Source organism: Callospermophilus lateralis, chromosome 3 (genome assembly GCF_048772815.1).
Source record: "Callospermophilus lateralis isolate mCalLat2 chromosome 3, mCalLat2.hap1, whole genome shotgun sequence".
Taxonomy (NCBI): Eukaryota; Metazoa; Chordata; class Mammalia; order Rodentia; family Sciuridae; genus Callospermophilus; species Callospermophilus lateralis.
Genome location: NC_135307.1, coordinates 197,242,593 through 197,259,783, shown reverse-complemented (window position 1 = coordinate 197,259,783; position 17,191 = coordinate 197,242,593). Strand labels below are relative to the sequence as shown.

General features: G+C 62.1%; 1 protein-coding gene across 1 annotated transcript in view; it reads right to left on the bottom strand.

Annotated features, from left to right (window-relative positions):
• Nucleotides 1-5,873: 5,873 nt before the first annotated feature.
• The window catches only part of Ntsr1 (neurotensin receptor 1), a 25,915-nt gene continuing 14,597 nt past the window's right edge, over nucleotides 5,874-17,191 (bottom strand). Inside the window, exons 2-4 of the mRNA XM_076849242.2 lie at nucleotides 8,280-8,481; nucleotides 7,109-7,199; nucleotides 5,874-6,123 (exon numbers count right to left, since the gene is read on the bottom strand). Coding sequence (XP_076705357.2) covers nucleotides 5,874-6,123; nucleotides 7,109-7,199; nucleotides 8,280-8,481 — 543 coding nt within the window. The remainder of the gene's footprint in view (nucleotides 6,124-7,108; nucleotides 7,200-8,279; nucleotides 8,482-17,191) is intronic.

Here is a 17,191-nt window from a genome sequence, read left to right as displayed (position 1 = left end):
CAGGGGGGACAGCTGACAGTAGCCCTGCCGTGTGCTCTGCTGGACCTGGCAGTCCCAGAACCTTTGAGCCTCAGCTTCCCGTCTGTAGCGTGGGAGAGTAACACAGAGTCCAGGTGAGGCTTAGGTGGGTGATGGACGCAGGACACCCACATCCAGCGCTGCCCCTGCTGCTCGGAGCGAGAGGGACTTGAGCAGAATTCATCGTGAGCCACTGGCAGAACTTCCCCTTCAGATCTGTGGCCAATGCTCCAGGGACGGGGCTCTCGCCAGGACAGCCTGTCATGTGCACTCAGGGACACAGTGGGCTCTGTCCCTTGCACCAGCTCTCTGGGTGCCTCTGTAATGCATGGCTAGAAGCAAATTGGGGGACATGGCCATCCCCAGACCCTCCTGGGGGAAAGTGTCCCCAACAGCTATCAGGCACAGCAAGCTCCCCATGCCCAGAGCCCAGCAATTCAGCTTTATCAAGAGGATGCGCTGGTGGCATCAGCAGGTCCCGGATGAGGGACACACCCCAGCAGAGCCCTGCCCTTCCTTTGTGGCCCCAGGGCGTACCCCTCCCCTTTGGCCCCTGAGGGAGAGCAGTGGCCCTTGGTTACCTTCCAATGAACTGATGGACTACAGCAAGGGCCCTGTCTCAGGACAGGTGTGGGAAACAGGCTTCTGTTGACTGGCCCGGCCCCAGCACTGTGGCTAGTGCCCCAGGAGTCTCTGCCCTGGTCCTGCAAGCTGCATGCACCCAGGGGTTCAGTTCCTGTCTAGGTGGAGGGAAGGATTCGGATCACTGCCTCTAATTCCCAGCTCCTCCCTGGTCCCCCCTCTCCTCCCTCTCCCCCACTCTCTACCTCTCCTCCCTGCTCCTCCCTGGTCCCCCCTCTCCTCCTCTCCCCCACTCTCTGCCTCTCCTCCCTGCTCCTCCCTGGTTCCCCCCTCTCCTCCTCTCCCCCACTCTCTACCTCTCCTCCCTGCTCCTCCCTGGTTCCCCCTCTCCTCCTCTCCCCCACTCTCGGCCTCTCCTCCCAGCTCCTCCCTGGTCCCCCCTCTCCTCCTCTTCCCCACTCTCTACCTCTCCTCCCAGCTCCTCCCTGGTCCCCCTCTCCTCCTCTCCCCACTCTCTACCTCTCCTCCCTGCTCCTCCCCGGTCCCCCTCTGTCCTCCTGTCCCTCACTCTCTGTGTGTCCTCCCCTTGCTCTCTCCCATCCACCCTCCGTCTCCACCCATGCCTGAGTCTAGTCTGGGATCTGGTGTCTGGGCTCCTGTCCTCATGTGGCCACTGCCTGTGGCTGGGTGGGACGCCCTGGTCTCTTTCTCTCTGGCAGAGAGACTGAAACAGGGTTGAGTGTCAGTTGCCTGAGATGACCCGGGAAAGAGGGTGGGAGGGGCAGGGAAGGGAGGGGGCCCGTGAAGGGCCAGGCTGGTGCCCCACTGAGTGATCACCCTCAGGGAGAGGAGGCCGGGCGGGATCTATTCCACTCTTTTCTGCAGAGGGGCATGAGTTCCCCTGGCTCCTGTGTGTGCTAGAGCTGGGGGCTTCTTGCCTTCCTCACCAGGAGCCGGCTCCAACTGCTGACTGGTGCTCAGCAGCTGTCGGGGAGGGCAGGTGGCTGAGCGAGTCCTGCCCCAGGCCCGAGTAGCTAAGGGCTTCTGGGCCCAGCCGGGCTTTCCTGGACTCCTGTGGTTCTGCTGGCCACCTCACTAGCCAGGCCAGGCAGCCCAGGCAGCGAGGCCCTGTGGGTGAGAGGGCTGGCGTGTGCGTGCAGGTCACGTGCTCATGGTGTGTGAGTGTGCCCTGGCGTGTGCATGTGAGCATATGACGCTCACCTGCACCCCATGTTTCTGTGTGTCCACATGAGACTGTGCACTAGTGTCACACCGTGCGTGTGCGAGCGTAGCGAGTGCACAAGCATCCTCTGCATGTTGTGCCTGTGTGTGCTGGGAGGCCCTGTGAGGCAGGTGCTGGACGGCCTCCTGCCCACCTGGTGCTGTCTGCTGTCCACCCCGCTGGCCCCTGCCTTGCCTCCTGCCCCGCCTTGGCGGGCTCTTCTCTGATGGATGATGTTCCTTTCATCAATCCAGCTGGACGTGGTTTCCATGGTGTTCTGGTAAGAACTGGGTTCAGATCATAATTGCAGGGAGCTGTGAGGGAGGGGAGGGCTGTGTTATTTTTCCTTCCAGTGCGTTCAAGACGCATAGGATTCTCTCCCAAGCCCAACCCGTTGCCTAGCAATGGTGTGAGCCCGCCCACTCCTCTGTCCAGGTCCTGGAACAGGGCTGAGTTCAGAAGACCTGCAGGTGGGAGGACTCGGCCAGGGCTCTTATCTTGGTGGGCTGGCCTGGAGGGTGGTCGGGTCAGGGCTGCCCTGCCCTCTCATGACTGGCTGTGATTCTGCCGGGAGTCTCATTCCTCTGACACTCTGGTCAACGTGCCTCTGAGGTCAGGGGTGGAGGCCAGCTCCGCAGCCTCTGAGGGAGTGGGCCTGAGGGCCTTTTCACAGAGCTCTGGAGCCTCACAGCTGCGGCTCTGCCTCTCAGGAAAGGGCTGGGCCCCTTTGAGGACACCTGCCCGGGAGCACCTGGCTGGGGAGTGGGTGCTGGATGAATGTGGGGGCGCTGGGGAGCTGAGGGTGGTGCTCCCCACTGGGCCGAGTCCCAGGGCCTAGGGCTGCTGACTGCATAGGCTGGGCTGGACTTCAGCAGGCTCCTGTGGTTCTGGTGCTGACCAGTCCCCTGACCACCAGGGACACGGGTGGAGGAGTCCTGGAGGCCTGCAGTCTGGACGACTTCCTTGTTGCCCCACAGAAGGCCCTTGGCTGTGGACAAGGCCCTGCCTCTGTCTGTTGGCCTGGGGGACGTGAGTGTGTGTGAGTGTGTGTGAGTGTGTGTGTGAACATGTATGAGCATGTGTGTGAGTGTTGTGAGTGTGTGTGTGAACATGTATGAGCATGTGTATGAGCGTGTGCGTGTGTGTGAGCGTGTATGAGTGTGAATGAGCATGTGTGAGTGAGGCTACCTGTACCACTGGGGACTCATGCAGGTGGACAGGACCCATGCCCCTCTGTCCTGGTGCACGGCCCATGCTCAGGAGAAGCCACTCCTTCCTTGCTCCCTGGAGACTGGGATGGAGCAGAGACCTGGCAGGTCAAAAGTCGTGGGGGCTCCTGCGCTGGGCAGAGAACCTGGTGAGGGAAAGCAGACAGTGGACCGGCAGGGAGGCCAGGCAGGCGGTCAGCGCCAGGTCCTGGAGGCAGGGGAGCTGGCGGGTTTCTGTGGGCCTCCTGTCAGGCGTCTTCTGCTGTCGCTCTGGTCTGAGCACAGCCGTTGGGCTGAGCTGCACGGCTCGTGGGGTCCGGCAGCCCCTCACTGCGGCCAGACCTTGCCCTTGCTCCTGTCTGTACCAGATGTCTTATTTTAAGGAGAATCCTACTTGCTAAAACCCAGGGGTTTGTTATATTTCACACATTTTTTGTGTGTGGTGTTGGGGATCAAGCCAGAGCCTGCTGGGCAAAGCTCTGTCCCTCACCTACACCCCCAGACCCAGTAATTCTATTTTAAAACACGTAACCAGAGTTCTAGAAGGGACTTTGACGGTGCGCGGGGGAATTTCTGCAGAGAACAGTGGGAGGCTGCTCGGCGGCTGGGGAGGGGCGGGGGGCTCTGTGCTCACCCTGGCAGGTCCCCAGCTGAGCCCTCATCCCACGCGTCCTGGTAAGAATGCCAAGCAGGACTCTGCCGGTGCCATCACCGTGGGAACGAGTGAGTGAGAGGGGATGTGCGCGGAGGCCCTCAACAGAAAAGTCCAACTTGGGGTTCGCAGGGTCCTTTATTGAGATATGGGGGCTTCTTCAGCTGCAGAGTGGTGGGGTGGGGACATTCCGAGGGACACTGGAGTTACACAGTGGGTCTTGCCATCAACACTGGGCTCATGGGACTCTGTCTCTGGGGGAGACACGCCCACAGCACTCAGGGCTGGGTCCCATCAGGGTCACGGGCGCGTGTGGCACTGCATGGACACAGGCCCACCACGTTCAGCACTCGGGACTGCGATGAAGACATAGCCAGACACTGGTCGCAGTCCAGACCCTCCACACAGACCCGCCTCCAGTGCTCTGGTGGACTGGGCCTTATCTCAGGGTGTGTCCTCCTGCCTCCAGGACAGTCCCAGCAGTCTGAGGTGGGATGGCCAGGCCTGCTCCTAGACGGGTCTGAGCTCAGGAGTCATGCCAACACCTGGAGTCCGGGGGTGGGGTCTCTGGGTGGACTGTGTGAGTGTGCTCAGATGTCTGGGGCCAGCGCCCAGCCGCACCCACCACTGCCTAGGGTAGTGCTGCTCTGACCTCCAGACCCCCGAGTGGGCAGGGCAGACCCTGTGGTGGGCACTGGGGTGAAGGAGCAGATGGGCCTGACTTGCCTAGGCCTGCCCTCGGTGACCTGAAAGGTCATGGGGCTGACAGAGGGATTCGTGGGGTCCAAAGAGCACTCCAGTTGATAGCAGAGTGGCCTGAGCCGGGTGGCCACAGTGGGATCCCTGTGTCCCAAGACAGTGCTGCTTTGCAGCCTGTCTGCCCATCCACCTGTTCCCCTCCTGGGCAAGGGGACCCAAGATGGCAGAAGCTACTTTTAAACGGGCTCCGTCTTGCTTCCTGGTACTTTGCACCCACTGGTCCAGGCAGCTCATCCTGGGATCTGTCTCAGGGGCTCAGAACCTTCTCGGCAGGGGGCCTGGGCAGGTTCTGTCCTGTTTGGAGACAGCTCCTAGAGACCAGGGGCTGGCAGGCTCTTCCAGGCGCCGGAGCCTGGGGCCAGGGCTGCTGCCTGGCGGCTGGTGACAAATGAACCGTGTCTCAGCCTCAGGCTGCTGGCCAGCAGGGTGCCTGGAGCGGGCTCCTGACCTGCGGCCAGCCCTGGGCACCTGGCATCTTACACAGGACATGGTCCCAGCAGCCCTGGCCCATGCCCTCCCACTGCTTAGGCCACCCCCTGCCCCCAAAGCCATCCCAGGCTACTGCCTGCCGGTCCTCAGCCTGCTTGGGTTTGTCGGAGACTCAGAGTGCGCTGAAGGACCCAGGACACCTGGGGGGAGGCAGACACCCGATCTGCAATTCCCTCTGCACCTGTGGGGTCTCGGCTCCTCCTGCAGGATGTCCCTGCAGGGCCCCCAGGGAAAGGTCAGGCCAGCAGGAGGGGAGGCCCTGGGCTGGAGAGTCCAGGCTGGCTCTTTATGGACGTATCAGTTGGAGCCTGAGCTTCTTCTATGGTCACCAGGGTGAGGGCAAGTAGGAGGGGTCCCCTCACACCCAACAGAGTCCCCAGGCCTGAAGAAGAGTATCAGGGGCTGGTCTGACCCCATGGAAGGGTCTGGGTGTGAGGCCCAGGAAGTGGTACTCACTGAACCTTGAACTGGACTCACCCTGAACCAGAGGCAGAGGGAGGCCAGGATGGAGCCCATGCCCGGCTGGGTGGCCTCTCCTGGCTGTTCATCCCTGTGTGGGCGGTGGCTGGGGTCCTGTGGTGAGACCTAGTGCGTGCACTGAAGTGCCCTGGGGAGACACAGCCCAGCTGCCCAGGCCGGCCCCAGGGGCTCCTTTTATGTCCTTTCTGGCCATCCATTAACCTGGGGACAAAGAAGCTGCCCCCACTGAGCACTGGCTGTCCAGTGAAAGGCTGATTTTGGACCTGGGAGGTGAACAAAGTCTCCATCTGGCTTTTAAAGGCAGGGGATGAAGAAGCGGGGATGGGGTGGGGGAAAGAAGCCTCTGTGGTGAGGGTGCTGGGCCCAGGCCCAGGCCAGCTGGCCACTGGCTGGACCCTGGAGGCCCTGGGTGGGGCTGCCGCCTGCTCCCAGCCTCCTTAGGCCTCGAAGCTCCCTCTGGACCCTAGTACAGCGTCTCCCGGGTGGCGCTGCTGGAGTAGGCGTGGTTGCTGGACACACTGTTGGGCTTCCTGGAGAAGGTTGGCCTCTTCCTCCCACGCCGCCAGGTGGGACAGAGGCAGGCCAGGGTGGACAGGAAGATCTCACGGAAGTTGGCGGAGACCAGGTTGTAGAGGATGGGGTTGACGGTGGAGCTGACGTAGAAGAGTGCGTTGGTCAGCATGAAGAAGTAGTGGTAGAAGTCGTAGAGGAACCTGGGGGCGAGAAGTGCTCAGACCCTGCCGCCTGCAGGCAAGGCGTGGCCAGCCCAGGTGCACTGTTCTGCATGGACGCCTGGTAATAGACCTGGGTCTGGCTCCTGCACTCCTGCCTGGACCTGCCTCTTCAGGAGGGGCTCCGTTTATCCTGGTCCTCACCTCTCCTGCAGCCCACCTGGACTGTTCTGTAGCCCAGCACCCAAGACCTGGCTGACCCCCAGCCTAACTTGCAGCCTGGCCAGGATGGCTCACCTCAGCTGGCCCCGCCCCCCACAGGGCGTCTCACTCCCCGCCCACCGGGTGGGAGTTTCAGCAGCCTTTCTGGGGCCTGCCCTCTCCTCCCTGCTCTGTCCCGCCCCAGGCATGCTGACCCAGGGGTGCCCGTTAGGCTAAAGGACCTGTCACCAGTGGACCCGGCAGCCCTGATGTGCATGGGACAGTGTACGCTGCAGCCGCGGCGGTGGTCTCAGAAAGGCCTGCTGGCGGGTGTGTGGCTCGGGACCTCACCACCGCTGGGTGGGAGGCGCTGCACCTGAACTCTGTACACGTAGGGAGTATGCCACACACCTTCTCCTCCATCTGGAGCCCAGAATGCTGCTGCCTGCCAGATAGCGGGCACCTCGTGTGCCTCCGTGACCAGTCCCCGGGAGAACCCAGGTGCCGGGATGCCTGCAGGTTTCCCAGGTGACTGGCCTCTGGGGAGCTAAGCGTGTCTGCCTCCCCCTGATTCCTGCTTCTGTGTCCACAGTTATTAGCTGTGACAAGTCATAGCCCCAAGTGTGACTCCATTGAGTCCCTGGGTCCAGCCCAGGTTGTGGTGGCCCAACAGCTGCCCCTTGAGACCTAATGTAAACGTGGCAGGATTCTTAGGGTCTGCTGCCCCTCTGCCTGACCGCCCTCCACAGCCTCCCCTGCCCAACCCAGCTCTGTGCTGCCCACTCCACCTGCCCTGGGGGTGCCCACTCGGGGCCCAAGCACTCACGGGGTCCACTGCTCATCAGAGATGTAGCAGAACATGAGGCGCCGCACGTGGTAAGGCAGCCAGCAGACCACAAAGGCGATGACCACAGCGCCTGAGGGACGGACCGGAGCCTCAAAGAGATGCAGGAAGATGTCCCAAGCGCACAGAGGGGACATGTTCCTAAGCTGCCCGGGCTACCAGAGCGATCCCATCAGGTCCAGTCCTGACGTTCAATGGAATCTCAAAGGACCTTGAGGAGCAAGAACAGCCTTGCAAAAGAAGGACGAGCTGGAGACCCTCGTGTTGGCCGCAGAGCCCACCGCGGGCTACCTGCAGGGCACTGACGATATCCCCAGGGCGGCTCTGCTGGGCCCGGGTGCCCCTTGCTGCTCCAGCCAGGGCTCCTCTGATGGCAGCCCTCAGACCCCTCCTCAGGACCAGGTCCCCGTCACTCTGCTTCAGTGACCGGGAGACTGAGGTGGGGGCAGTGCCTTCCAGGGGACGTCGCGTTTGGAAAAGTCCTCTCCACAGGTGCTGCCTCTGGGCATAGCCTGGGCCCGGGGTGGCCACTGCCCCACGTGAGCCCTGCCCCAGCTGGCCTTCAGGTTCCCTGCCAGCAAGGCAGTGGCTGCACTTGGGACTCAACAGGGCAAGTCCCCGGAGACCTGGCCACACCCTGGAACAAATCTGAGGGGCCGGGACCAGGAAGGAGCTGAGGTCTGGTTTTGGCAAACGGAAACGCGGTCCCGGCCCTGGAATGAAAGTCCTCCCTGACTCCTTGGCCTCACACCTGGAGTCAACCCGAGGTGCAGGGAGCGGGACACAGCGGGACGCAGCCCGCCCTCCACCCAGAACCCCCGCCCCGGGGCCTGGGCACAGCTGCCCTCAGCCGAGCTCTGGTCCTGAGGCCAGGGGACTGGCTTTGTTTCCTTCTTCCGGCTCATCGCTGTCTGAAGGTGCTGGGACCCAGCTTTCGTCCCAGAGCCCCTGTCCCCAGCGCGCAGGGCTGGCCTCCACCTCTGCTGCCCTCTTGCCTGTGAGCAAGAGGCCCCGCCCCACGGGCTGGTGAGGGTGAGAAGGCAGGGAGAGCACCGGCCGGGCGTCCGCCCTGGCTTCCGTCCCATGTCCTCAAGCCCTGCTCCACTCTGGGTCCCACAGCACTGGCCCCACCCCAGGGCCCACGGTCACCTACGTAGGACCCGGACGCCGTGCCGCAGGGCCTGGATCCTGCCGGGCTCGACGGACAGGCTGAAGGTGCTGTGCTGGGCGCCCACCGTGCTCACCCGGCCCTGCTCGCCGGCCTGGCGCACCATGATGGTCAGCTTGTTGGCAATGACGGTGTTCAGGACCGAGATGACCACCATGGGGAACACGAAGGACATGAAGGTGTTGATCTGCAGGGAGCAAGGGTCGGGGTCAGCCTGGGCAAGAGGCCAGCCCGGCCTGGAGCGGGAGGCACTCCACCCACACAGGCCAGGCGGCCTGGCCCTCCAGTGCCCCGACCCCCAGCCCCGAGCCGACTCCCCATCAGTGTCCCCAGCCTTCCCCACCTGACCTGGCTCCCAGGTCTGGGCAGGTCCCGTCCACAGCTGCAGCCCCACTTACGTGGCTGCTCCACGGAGACAGGTCCCACCCTGTGCGCTGACCGCTCACGTCACCCTAGGTGGACCGTCACCCCACCTGCTGCCTCTCAGGCTGGAAATATCAGCCCTTCTTCCCCGCACCTGGCCCCATCCACACCTCCAACCTCCCAGAGACCAAGGACCAGCCCAGGCCACCGGCTCAGAGGTGGCAGGACCTGGATTTGATGCAGGCTGAGACTGCCTTCATGGGCACCTGTTTAACTAGTGGCCAGGCCTGTCCAGAGAGGAGTGGCCATGCCACCTCCTGAATTGGAGGCGCCACTTGGCACGGGAATAGAGCACACCAGTGGGCGTGCCCCAGTGGGAGTGAGAGGCAGGTGCTGGCCAGCAGTGGCCTCAGTGCAGGGCCTGGTGCCCTTTGTGGAGGACAATAATGGCCATGACCTGTGAAGGAGGGAAGGGAACATGGAGACCCAGAACAGCTGCCCAGAAATGCTGGAAGTTTCCAGAACATGGACAGGTTCACTCTCTGGGCCTCTTGTGCATTGGCCAAAGCCACCCTGAAGGCCCTGTCCCCCCACGGCAGCTCCAGACCCCACTCAGAAGGCTTGGCGCCTTCAGGGAAGAGGAGGCCTGAGCTCACCCTGGGCCCATTGGCTCAAACTCTGCCTAACGGGACAAGCTGCTGGGGTGTGGGGGAGTGACCTTCTGACCTGGTGTGTGGGCAGTCCTGCTCTCTGCCAGGGGGCTCTGGGGCCTAGGGAGCTGCCCCTCCAGCCTCCCTTCTGGGGCTGGTTGAAAGAGGAGCAGGAGGGCGTGGCTGGGAGGAAGGCTCCCTCCTGTACGCGTGCCTCTGGTCCCTACTCCTGGTCCCCAGGCAACAGGACACTAACATGACGGCGGGCACTGGGCCACAGGGCCCTTGCTCTTTCTGTCTCCTTTCCTGGGGAGCTGCCCTCTCCTCCATAGGGAAATGGCCACCAGCACGTTTCTGAAGCCCTGGACTGGCCCTCATCAGACAAGTGACCACCGCGCTGTCATCTCAGCACCGATCACACTAATCTGATGCAGGACACAGGCTTTGCCCTGGGCTCACTGAACTGGAAACAGCACCTGTGGCTGCAGACTGCATCCTGCAGCCGCTGGGGAGAAGTGCCTAGGAATGAAGCCGGCACTGGGGAGAGAAAACCACTCGTGACACCTGGGAGCCCCTGGATCCCACTGTGCCTGCAGCTGTTACTCCTAGACTTGTATTGTTTCTTGAACAGAATGAGTATTCCTTTCCCTGCTGAAGACAGGTTGACTTATATCCTGGAACTTGTGCCCCAGCTCAGTGATCCAGCACCAAGAAAGTCCAGGTGGAAAGAAGACTGAAAAGATCATAGCAGCGATCACAGAGGTCTCACATGCACCTGGATGTCTCCCCTGGCATTTCCCGCCCCTTTGCCAGGCTCCACTGACTGTTAGTGGGGGCCAACACCCGCTGTCTGTCTTCAGGGTACATTTTGACATTTGTGTCTGTGAATTGGTCACCACCGTCAAGCCAATTACCCACCACGGCAGACAGTCATCCCCTTTCTGTGATCAGACCATCGGGACCGGCTCTCTTAGCCAATGTGCACAATCCCAGATGCATGCACCTTGCAACCCTGAGAGCTCAACTCCTTGGACCAACAGATCCGTTATGCAGCCCCAGCCCCTGGTAGCTGCCATCCTGCATGTTTCTGAGACGACTTTTCAAGTGCGGTCACGCAGTCTCCTTCTTGCCATGTCGGCTTCTGTCACTTAGCGTCATCTCCTCCAGATTTACCCACCTTGCCCCAAGTGGCAGCATCTCCTTCTTTTTTAGGGCTGAGTAGTGTTCCACCTTTTCTCACCATCACCCCACGTCTTGGCTGTGGTGAGCACAGGGGTGGACGTCCCTGCCACAAGTGGATAGCTACTCGACAGTGAGACCACTGGGTCCTAGACTGTTCTAAGCTCCTAAGGAACCCCGTGTTGCTTCCCCTGAAGGCGGTACAATAGAACTTTGTACTAGCACCGTGGTGGCGCTCCCCTCTGCACACTCCCCGGGCGGCCACCTGTTCCACGCCCTCACTGTGAGTCACGTCTTGCTGTGCTTTTGGTTTGCATTTGCCCGATGTATGATGCTGGCCGCCTTTCCTCCTACCTGCTGGCCATCTGGCGTCCTCATGGAGCATGGCCTCGGGAGTCCTCGCCACGCTGGCTCTTGGCTGAGGAGTGGTACGAGGTCCTTGCCTGTTTGGAGGTCACCTCGTCAGATCCACGGCCTGCCTGTGTCTCCTCCCGGGCTGCACACGCCTTCCGCTGCAGTCCTTCCTGTGCTGTGCAGAAACTTTTGAATTTTAGGTGTTCTTACTTATTTTTGCTTTTGTCTCTTATGTTTTTGGTGACACAGCCCAGAAACCAGGACCGGTGCTGGGGACTCGCGCCTGAGTCTCCTCTGGCACCCGCCTGGCTCCGGGCCTCGCGCTCAGCTCTGTGACCCGCTGGGAGTTCTTTCCCATGTGGCGAGACAGACGGTGGGACCCTGTTCTTCTGCACATGGACACCTGTCTTCCCAGCACCACTGACCGCAGGGACCTGGCCGTCGTGCCCTGCTGCCCGCCTCTCTGTCCGCCGACCACACGCGTGGGGCTGGGTCCCCGAGCTCTGGGTCTCTCCGGTGTGGGCCTGGCTCTGTGCCAGCGCGCCTGTGCCACCCACTCAGCCGTTCTGTGGTGTGGTCTGCGATGAGGGCCGTGGGGCCTCAGCTCTGCTCCTCCTCAAGGCTGCGTGGGCGGTCCGGGGCCTCCAAGGGTCGTTTCTTCATTTCTGTGAGTTTGGGAGGCTTTGCCCGATCTGAAGGTTGCCTGGGCATTCAGCAGCAGGGATTCTGCCGTCCCGACCACGTCCCTTCCCACTGTCCTCGGTTCCTCTGTGTGTGCAGCTGTGCAGACCTCTCTCTCCCTGGTCACACTGACCCCTGGGACTTCGTTTTACCTGGTCTGGTAGCTCCTGCAAATGGAACTGCTCTCCTGGTGACTTTCTAGCTGGCTCACTGTTAGCGAATGGAAACAGCTGATCTTTGTAATGCGACATCACATCGTGCATTCTGCGTTTCTGCGTCCTTTAACTCTGGCCTGACTTCTCTGGAGGAGTCTTTGGGTTCCCGGCAGTGCGGCCATCTTGTCGGGGAGCAGACAACGCCGTCCTTCCTCCCCAGGTGGCTGGATTTTATGTCTCTTGCCTAACTGTGAAGCCTGCAGCGCAGAGTGGGGTGGGCGGTCAGTGGGTGAGCGGGCCTCCCTGCTGAGGGAGGAGCTGTGGCTTTCACCCTGTGGCTTGTCACACGCGGCCTTTACCGTGTGGACTGCACCCAGCCCGCAGGAAGCCCCAGCCTGTCCTCTGGCTAGCTAGGGCCCTGGACAGGTCCTGGGCAGACTCCAGCCTCACGGTCTCCTTTCTAAAAGGGAGACTGACAACTACTCACTCGAGTGCCAAGAGCCTCTCTGGCCTCCGGCACACCAGGTTGTCCCAGGGTGCTGGCCCGGGGCAGGCTGTGGCAGGCGCGGCCTCAGGGTGGGGAGCTGGCACGGGCCGCTCTGAGCGATGCCTCTGTCCTCTCCTTCATGTGGACTTTCGGGGGGAGGAGAGAGGTGGAGTGAAAGGGTCAAATGGTAAAAAGGAGTTCAGGGTCAGCTGGACCCGGGTGTGGGCCTGAGCTTGGGGGGCCTCCTTCACGGGTGTGTTCATGAGGTTGCCCTCAGCAGGCCTGCCCACGGGAGAGGCGCACAGGCAGGTGGCAGACCTGACACAGCCACAGACACGGGATGGCTGGTCCACTCCCATCGGTCCTCCTCTGCAGACGAGGAACTCCGGCTTGTTTTGCAGCGGGGCCTTTTGCTCTTGCATGTAGATGGAGAGACAGTCCCACCCGCTGTCTGCCTCGAGGCTCAGCAACCTCCTACGTGAAGGTGAAGCTCCAAACAGGGCACAGGAGGTTTCCAGGGCCCTGCAGAGGCAGCGGGGGACAAGAGGCCTCCCACATGGGGACAGTCAGACTGGGACACACTATGGCCCCAAGAGTAGATGGCCGGCCCCTGCCAGGCTAGCTTGGTGCCCCTCCAAATGCTGACCCAGGGCAAGTCCAGGGTCTGGCGACTGCCCGTTCTCCTCCTCCACCACACTGAGGCCAGGGGTGTCAAGGTGCCGGCTTGGTTGAAGTGGCAAAGCTGTGCGGAACTCACAGGCCACCGTTGAGGCTGGCCAGCCAGTTGGGTCTGTCACACCATGGGACAGGTGGCTGCGACTGTGGCTTGGGAAAGAGTGAGCCTGGGCAGGGTGCAGTGTGGAGGCTCACGTGTGGCCCTTGAGCACACAGCCTGGCTCTGCAGAGAGCCCACCAGGTCGAGCGGGTGGGTGGGTGGCAGCGGAGGCTCTCGGTTCCTGTGGAGTTGGAGCCCGAGGGAGCTGGGTCAGTCCAAGTGGCCTCCACAACATCAGACAGAGGCACAGAGGTGGCTGGGTTGCCTCTCTCAGGCAGTTCCTGTGACAGGTGGCCCAGGGTGAGCAATAGCCCCGTGGTCACACCAGAGCTTCCCAGGCCATTACTCCTTTCTGGACAGGGAGGACATTGGGCAGAAGGAGTCCACGTGCTGCTGGTCTATTCTCACTTGAGAGGTGGGATGCTAGTGTCTGGAGAGCAGGAAGGGGTTGCTCAAGGTGTCACAGGCCAGGCTCTCCCAGGAGTGAGATGGTCCAGGTGACTGCCCAGTGCTGGTCCTCCGAGAAGGACTGGGGGTGGGGAGGGAAAGAAAAGCAGCCCAGAGAGCCACAGATGCCTGAGGGCAGGGTCCTGTGTGAGTGGGTGTCCAGGAGGAGGACCGAAGGTATAAGAATGACCTTGTTCTAAGTGGCTCAGGAGGGGCCAGCCTGGGACGCTGTGCTGCCCCAGTTTCCGTGTGGGCATTTGAGGGGCCGTGGCTCACACTCTGTGCTGCCAGACCAGGAAGCCAAAGTCGTGGGATTCTCAGCCCAGCAGGGGCACACAACCTCAGTGGACACTAGCCTCGCCATCAGGACAGGTCAAGTCAAGCCTGCCTTGCTGTTCAGTCAGCAGTGACCACAGACCTGGGTCCAGGAGGAGCCTGGTGGATGCCTCCAGGAAGGGGTCCTGGGTCTGACCCTTCACTCACAGAAGCCGCTGGCATCTCTGAGCCAGCGTCGGGCGGAGCAGGAGAGGATGTGGCCTCTTACCCCAGGGGCCCTGCAGTCCACGGGCAGCTTCCAGCTCTGCAGCCTGTTTCAACCCGTCCACCCCACCGCGGGAGCTCTCGTGCACAGATCCGGGCTCAATATGGAAATAACATTTGGATTCCCTAGTTTCCACCTCCGTCCATGCTGATACCACACACTGTGGTCACCACTGGGGTGGCTTGCTGGACCCCCTTAGTGAACATGTGTCAACCCTGTGAGGTAGAAGCTGCCGCCACCTCAGCCGCCTTCCTGGGGACCCAGGAGATGCTCTGCCCGCAGGAGCTGTTACTGCCCTGCTGTGGCCTGCAGGGGCACACCCACCCCTCTTCCCGGGGCATCCTTCCTGGGCACCTGCCCAGCAGCCTCTACCTATTTCCCTCCTGTCCTCCTCCCCCTCCGCCCCACCTGCTGTCCTCCTCCTCAGTTTGGAATCTCTGGACCAGGGTAGCACAGTGCCTGGGCTCCCAGTCTAGAGATGCCACAGCCCCAGGAGCCTTGGGAGGTCAGCACCATGGACAGTGTCCCTTCGCAAAGGGCAGACTGGTTGGCGGGGGCGGGGAGCTGGCAGGCCTTTCTCCAGGCTGGAGCGGTGAGCAGCCCGGGCCCTCTGCAGGATGGCCCTCCCCACCTCCGCACAGCTGGCGGCCCTGGACGTGGGCTCCTGAGAGCTGGAGCCACAGTGGCCACCATCTGAGCGAGAATTGGCAGAACAGAAAACCCTCAGGAGCCACATCCTGTCTGCTCCTGTCTGTGCTGCTGGCCTGGCACCAGCCTGGCTGCTGGGAGACCACTAGCTCGGCACAGAGGCCTCAATCGGATTAGGGAAATGGCCTTTCCCACAGCCCTGGCCTCCTCCACCTGTGCGGAACCCTAGCCCTCAGGAAGGGCCTCCCCGGCGGGGAGGGGTGGGTGTGGGGCTGGACCAAGGCTCGCCAGAGACCTTGACACTGTGCGGAGCAGCAATCAGGGCGGGAAGTGGCCATGGGTCTTCCCAGCACCTTCAAGGTGGACAGACGCTGCCCGCACACGGGCGCTTGGCGTCAGCAGGGCAGGATGCTCCCAGCCCAGGACAGTCTCCAGCTGGGGGGGTGGGCCCGGCTCCGCCCAGGCCCTGGCCCCACCTGTGAGGCGCAGCCTGGAGCCGCAGCCGGAAGGAAGCTGCCACGGGCTGTGTCTCTCCCACCAGGGCTCCACGTCCCTCTAGGGTGCTCCACTCTCAGCTGGACAGGGCTGGGGTGGGCTGACCACCCTCAGGCTGGCCCTGCCCTTTCCCCCAGTGGAGGAGTGCGCCTGGCCTCCCAGCCCCTAGGAACTGGCTGCTGTGGGCCCGGCCTCTCCAAAGCCCAGCCAGGTTGAGCCTGGTCTGCATTTCCTGCCTCTCTCCCTCTTCCTTTAAACCTCTTTGCAGTTGTAGATGGACAGCACGTCTTTATTTTTGTGTGGTGCCAAGGGTGGAGCCCAGGCCTCACATGTGCTAGGGGAGTGCTCGGCCGCTGGGCTGCAGCCCCAGCCCTGTCCATATTTTTTAACTGTAGGGCATCAATTTGAGTCTGAAGGATTAAAAGAGGGGTGACTCACTCAGCGTGGGGGTGCGGAGCCCCGCCCTGAGCCCAGGCAGAAGCTGAACTACCCAAGCCCTGCGGAGGCTCCCTGCTCCAGGCCAGGAGGGCCAGGACCCGGCGTGGGGCCGAGGGCTTCCCGGAGCTGCGCCAAGTCCTCAGCTGGGATGGGGAGGCAGGACTTTACTGTGCATGTCACGTACACATTTGGAAAAGGACAGGGATATGGCTGCCCACTCCTGCCACCCACGGCTGGTTGCTGGGGTTCTCTGGCTCTCGTGGCCACTGGCAGCTGAACCACCAGCCCCACAGTTTTGAGTGTTTTCTTGCCACGTAGTTGTGTGGGCAGCAAATATCCTGTTCCTCCCAACGTCTAATTGCCTTCCACTGGCAAAGCTGGTCCCTGTGCTCCCCGTGGACATCTGGCTCCCCCAGCCTCTCCGTGCCTTCCAATAGAATTAGCCCTCCGTCCTGCTTAGGTGAATCTGATTAGGGTGGACACAGAGCCAGTGTCCTCTCCTGCCGGAAGAGGCTTTGGGGTGGCTAGTGGAGTAGGGAGGGCTGGGAGTGGGCACCCACGTCCCGCAGAGCCCTTGGTGCAGGGGTACAGGATCCAACTCAGACAAAACTGGGCCCCGTCTCTTCCCAAGGTGACCAGGCATGTGGTCTCCCCTGGGATACATGACATGGTGCCTCTGTCCCCCGTCCCCTGGGCTGTAGGAAGGTGCCCCGAGAGTAACCAGGAGCCAGGGCACTGCCCCCTCACAGGCCCCGCTGGCTGCGGGAAGCCCCCGGGGCACGTGGCCCAGAGGGGCTGCAGGGTGCTCTCCCAGTTCAGGGCAGCCTCCCTCTCCGCGCAGGCCCCTGAGGCCGTGCCCCCCTTGTCTGTCAGGCCCACGGGCTCTTCTTGACCTTGGCAGACAGGGAGGGTTCTCTCTCGTAGTCAACGATTTTCTATGCTCCAGCTCATGTTCTCCACGGTGCATCTGGGTGTGAGCTGGGGGCTCTGGGTGGGACATGCCCAGGCTTTGTTTCTAGACACTGGGAAGAGGCCAGGCTGGGGGTCCTCCCTCAGGGCAGGCCGTGCCCAGCACTCAGCCTCGCTTCCCTGAGGGGGCTCAGGAGGCCTGGGCCACGTTCCTGCCACTACTGCAAGGCTGAGAAGCTGGGGAGTCGTGGTGAGGGGTCACCCCAATGTTGTCCATCATTTGCCCACCCCAACCCTGTCCTACCACTGGACATGTGTCCTGGGGCGGGGTCCACAGACGTTTCCTGTAAAGGCCAGAAGTCACTGATTTGGGCTTTGTGGGCCAGGCGGTCTCTGCCCAAACTATTCAACTGGTCACTGTAGCCCAAACATGGCCTGAGACCACGTGTGAAGGGGAAGGTGGGCTGCAGCAATAGGCCGGGTGGACTTCACTCCTGGACCCAGGCCACCGTCCCCTGTCCTGCAGGCTTGACTTCTTAATCATGGGACAGACACTGATGCTAACCCCAGCACTGTCTGTCCTGGAAAACTCAGGGCCAAAATAGCCAGGGACCAAGGAGGGTCCGCAGCCTGTGCCTCGTGTGGGTGGGACAGGGAGGAGCAGAAATGGAGGAGCCTCACTGTGGCGCGTGTGCAGAGGGGGGCCAGGTGCAGGTGGCAAGGAACACGGTCCCCACCCGCCTCTCTCCTCACCACCAGGGGCCTTTGGCGGTGA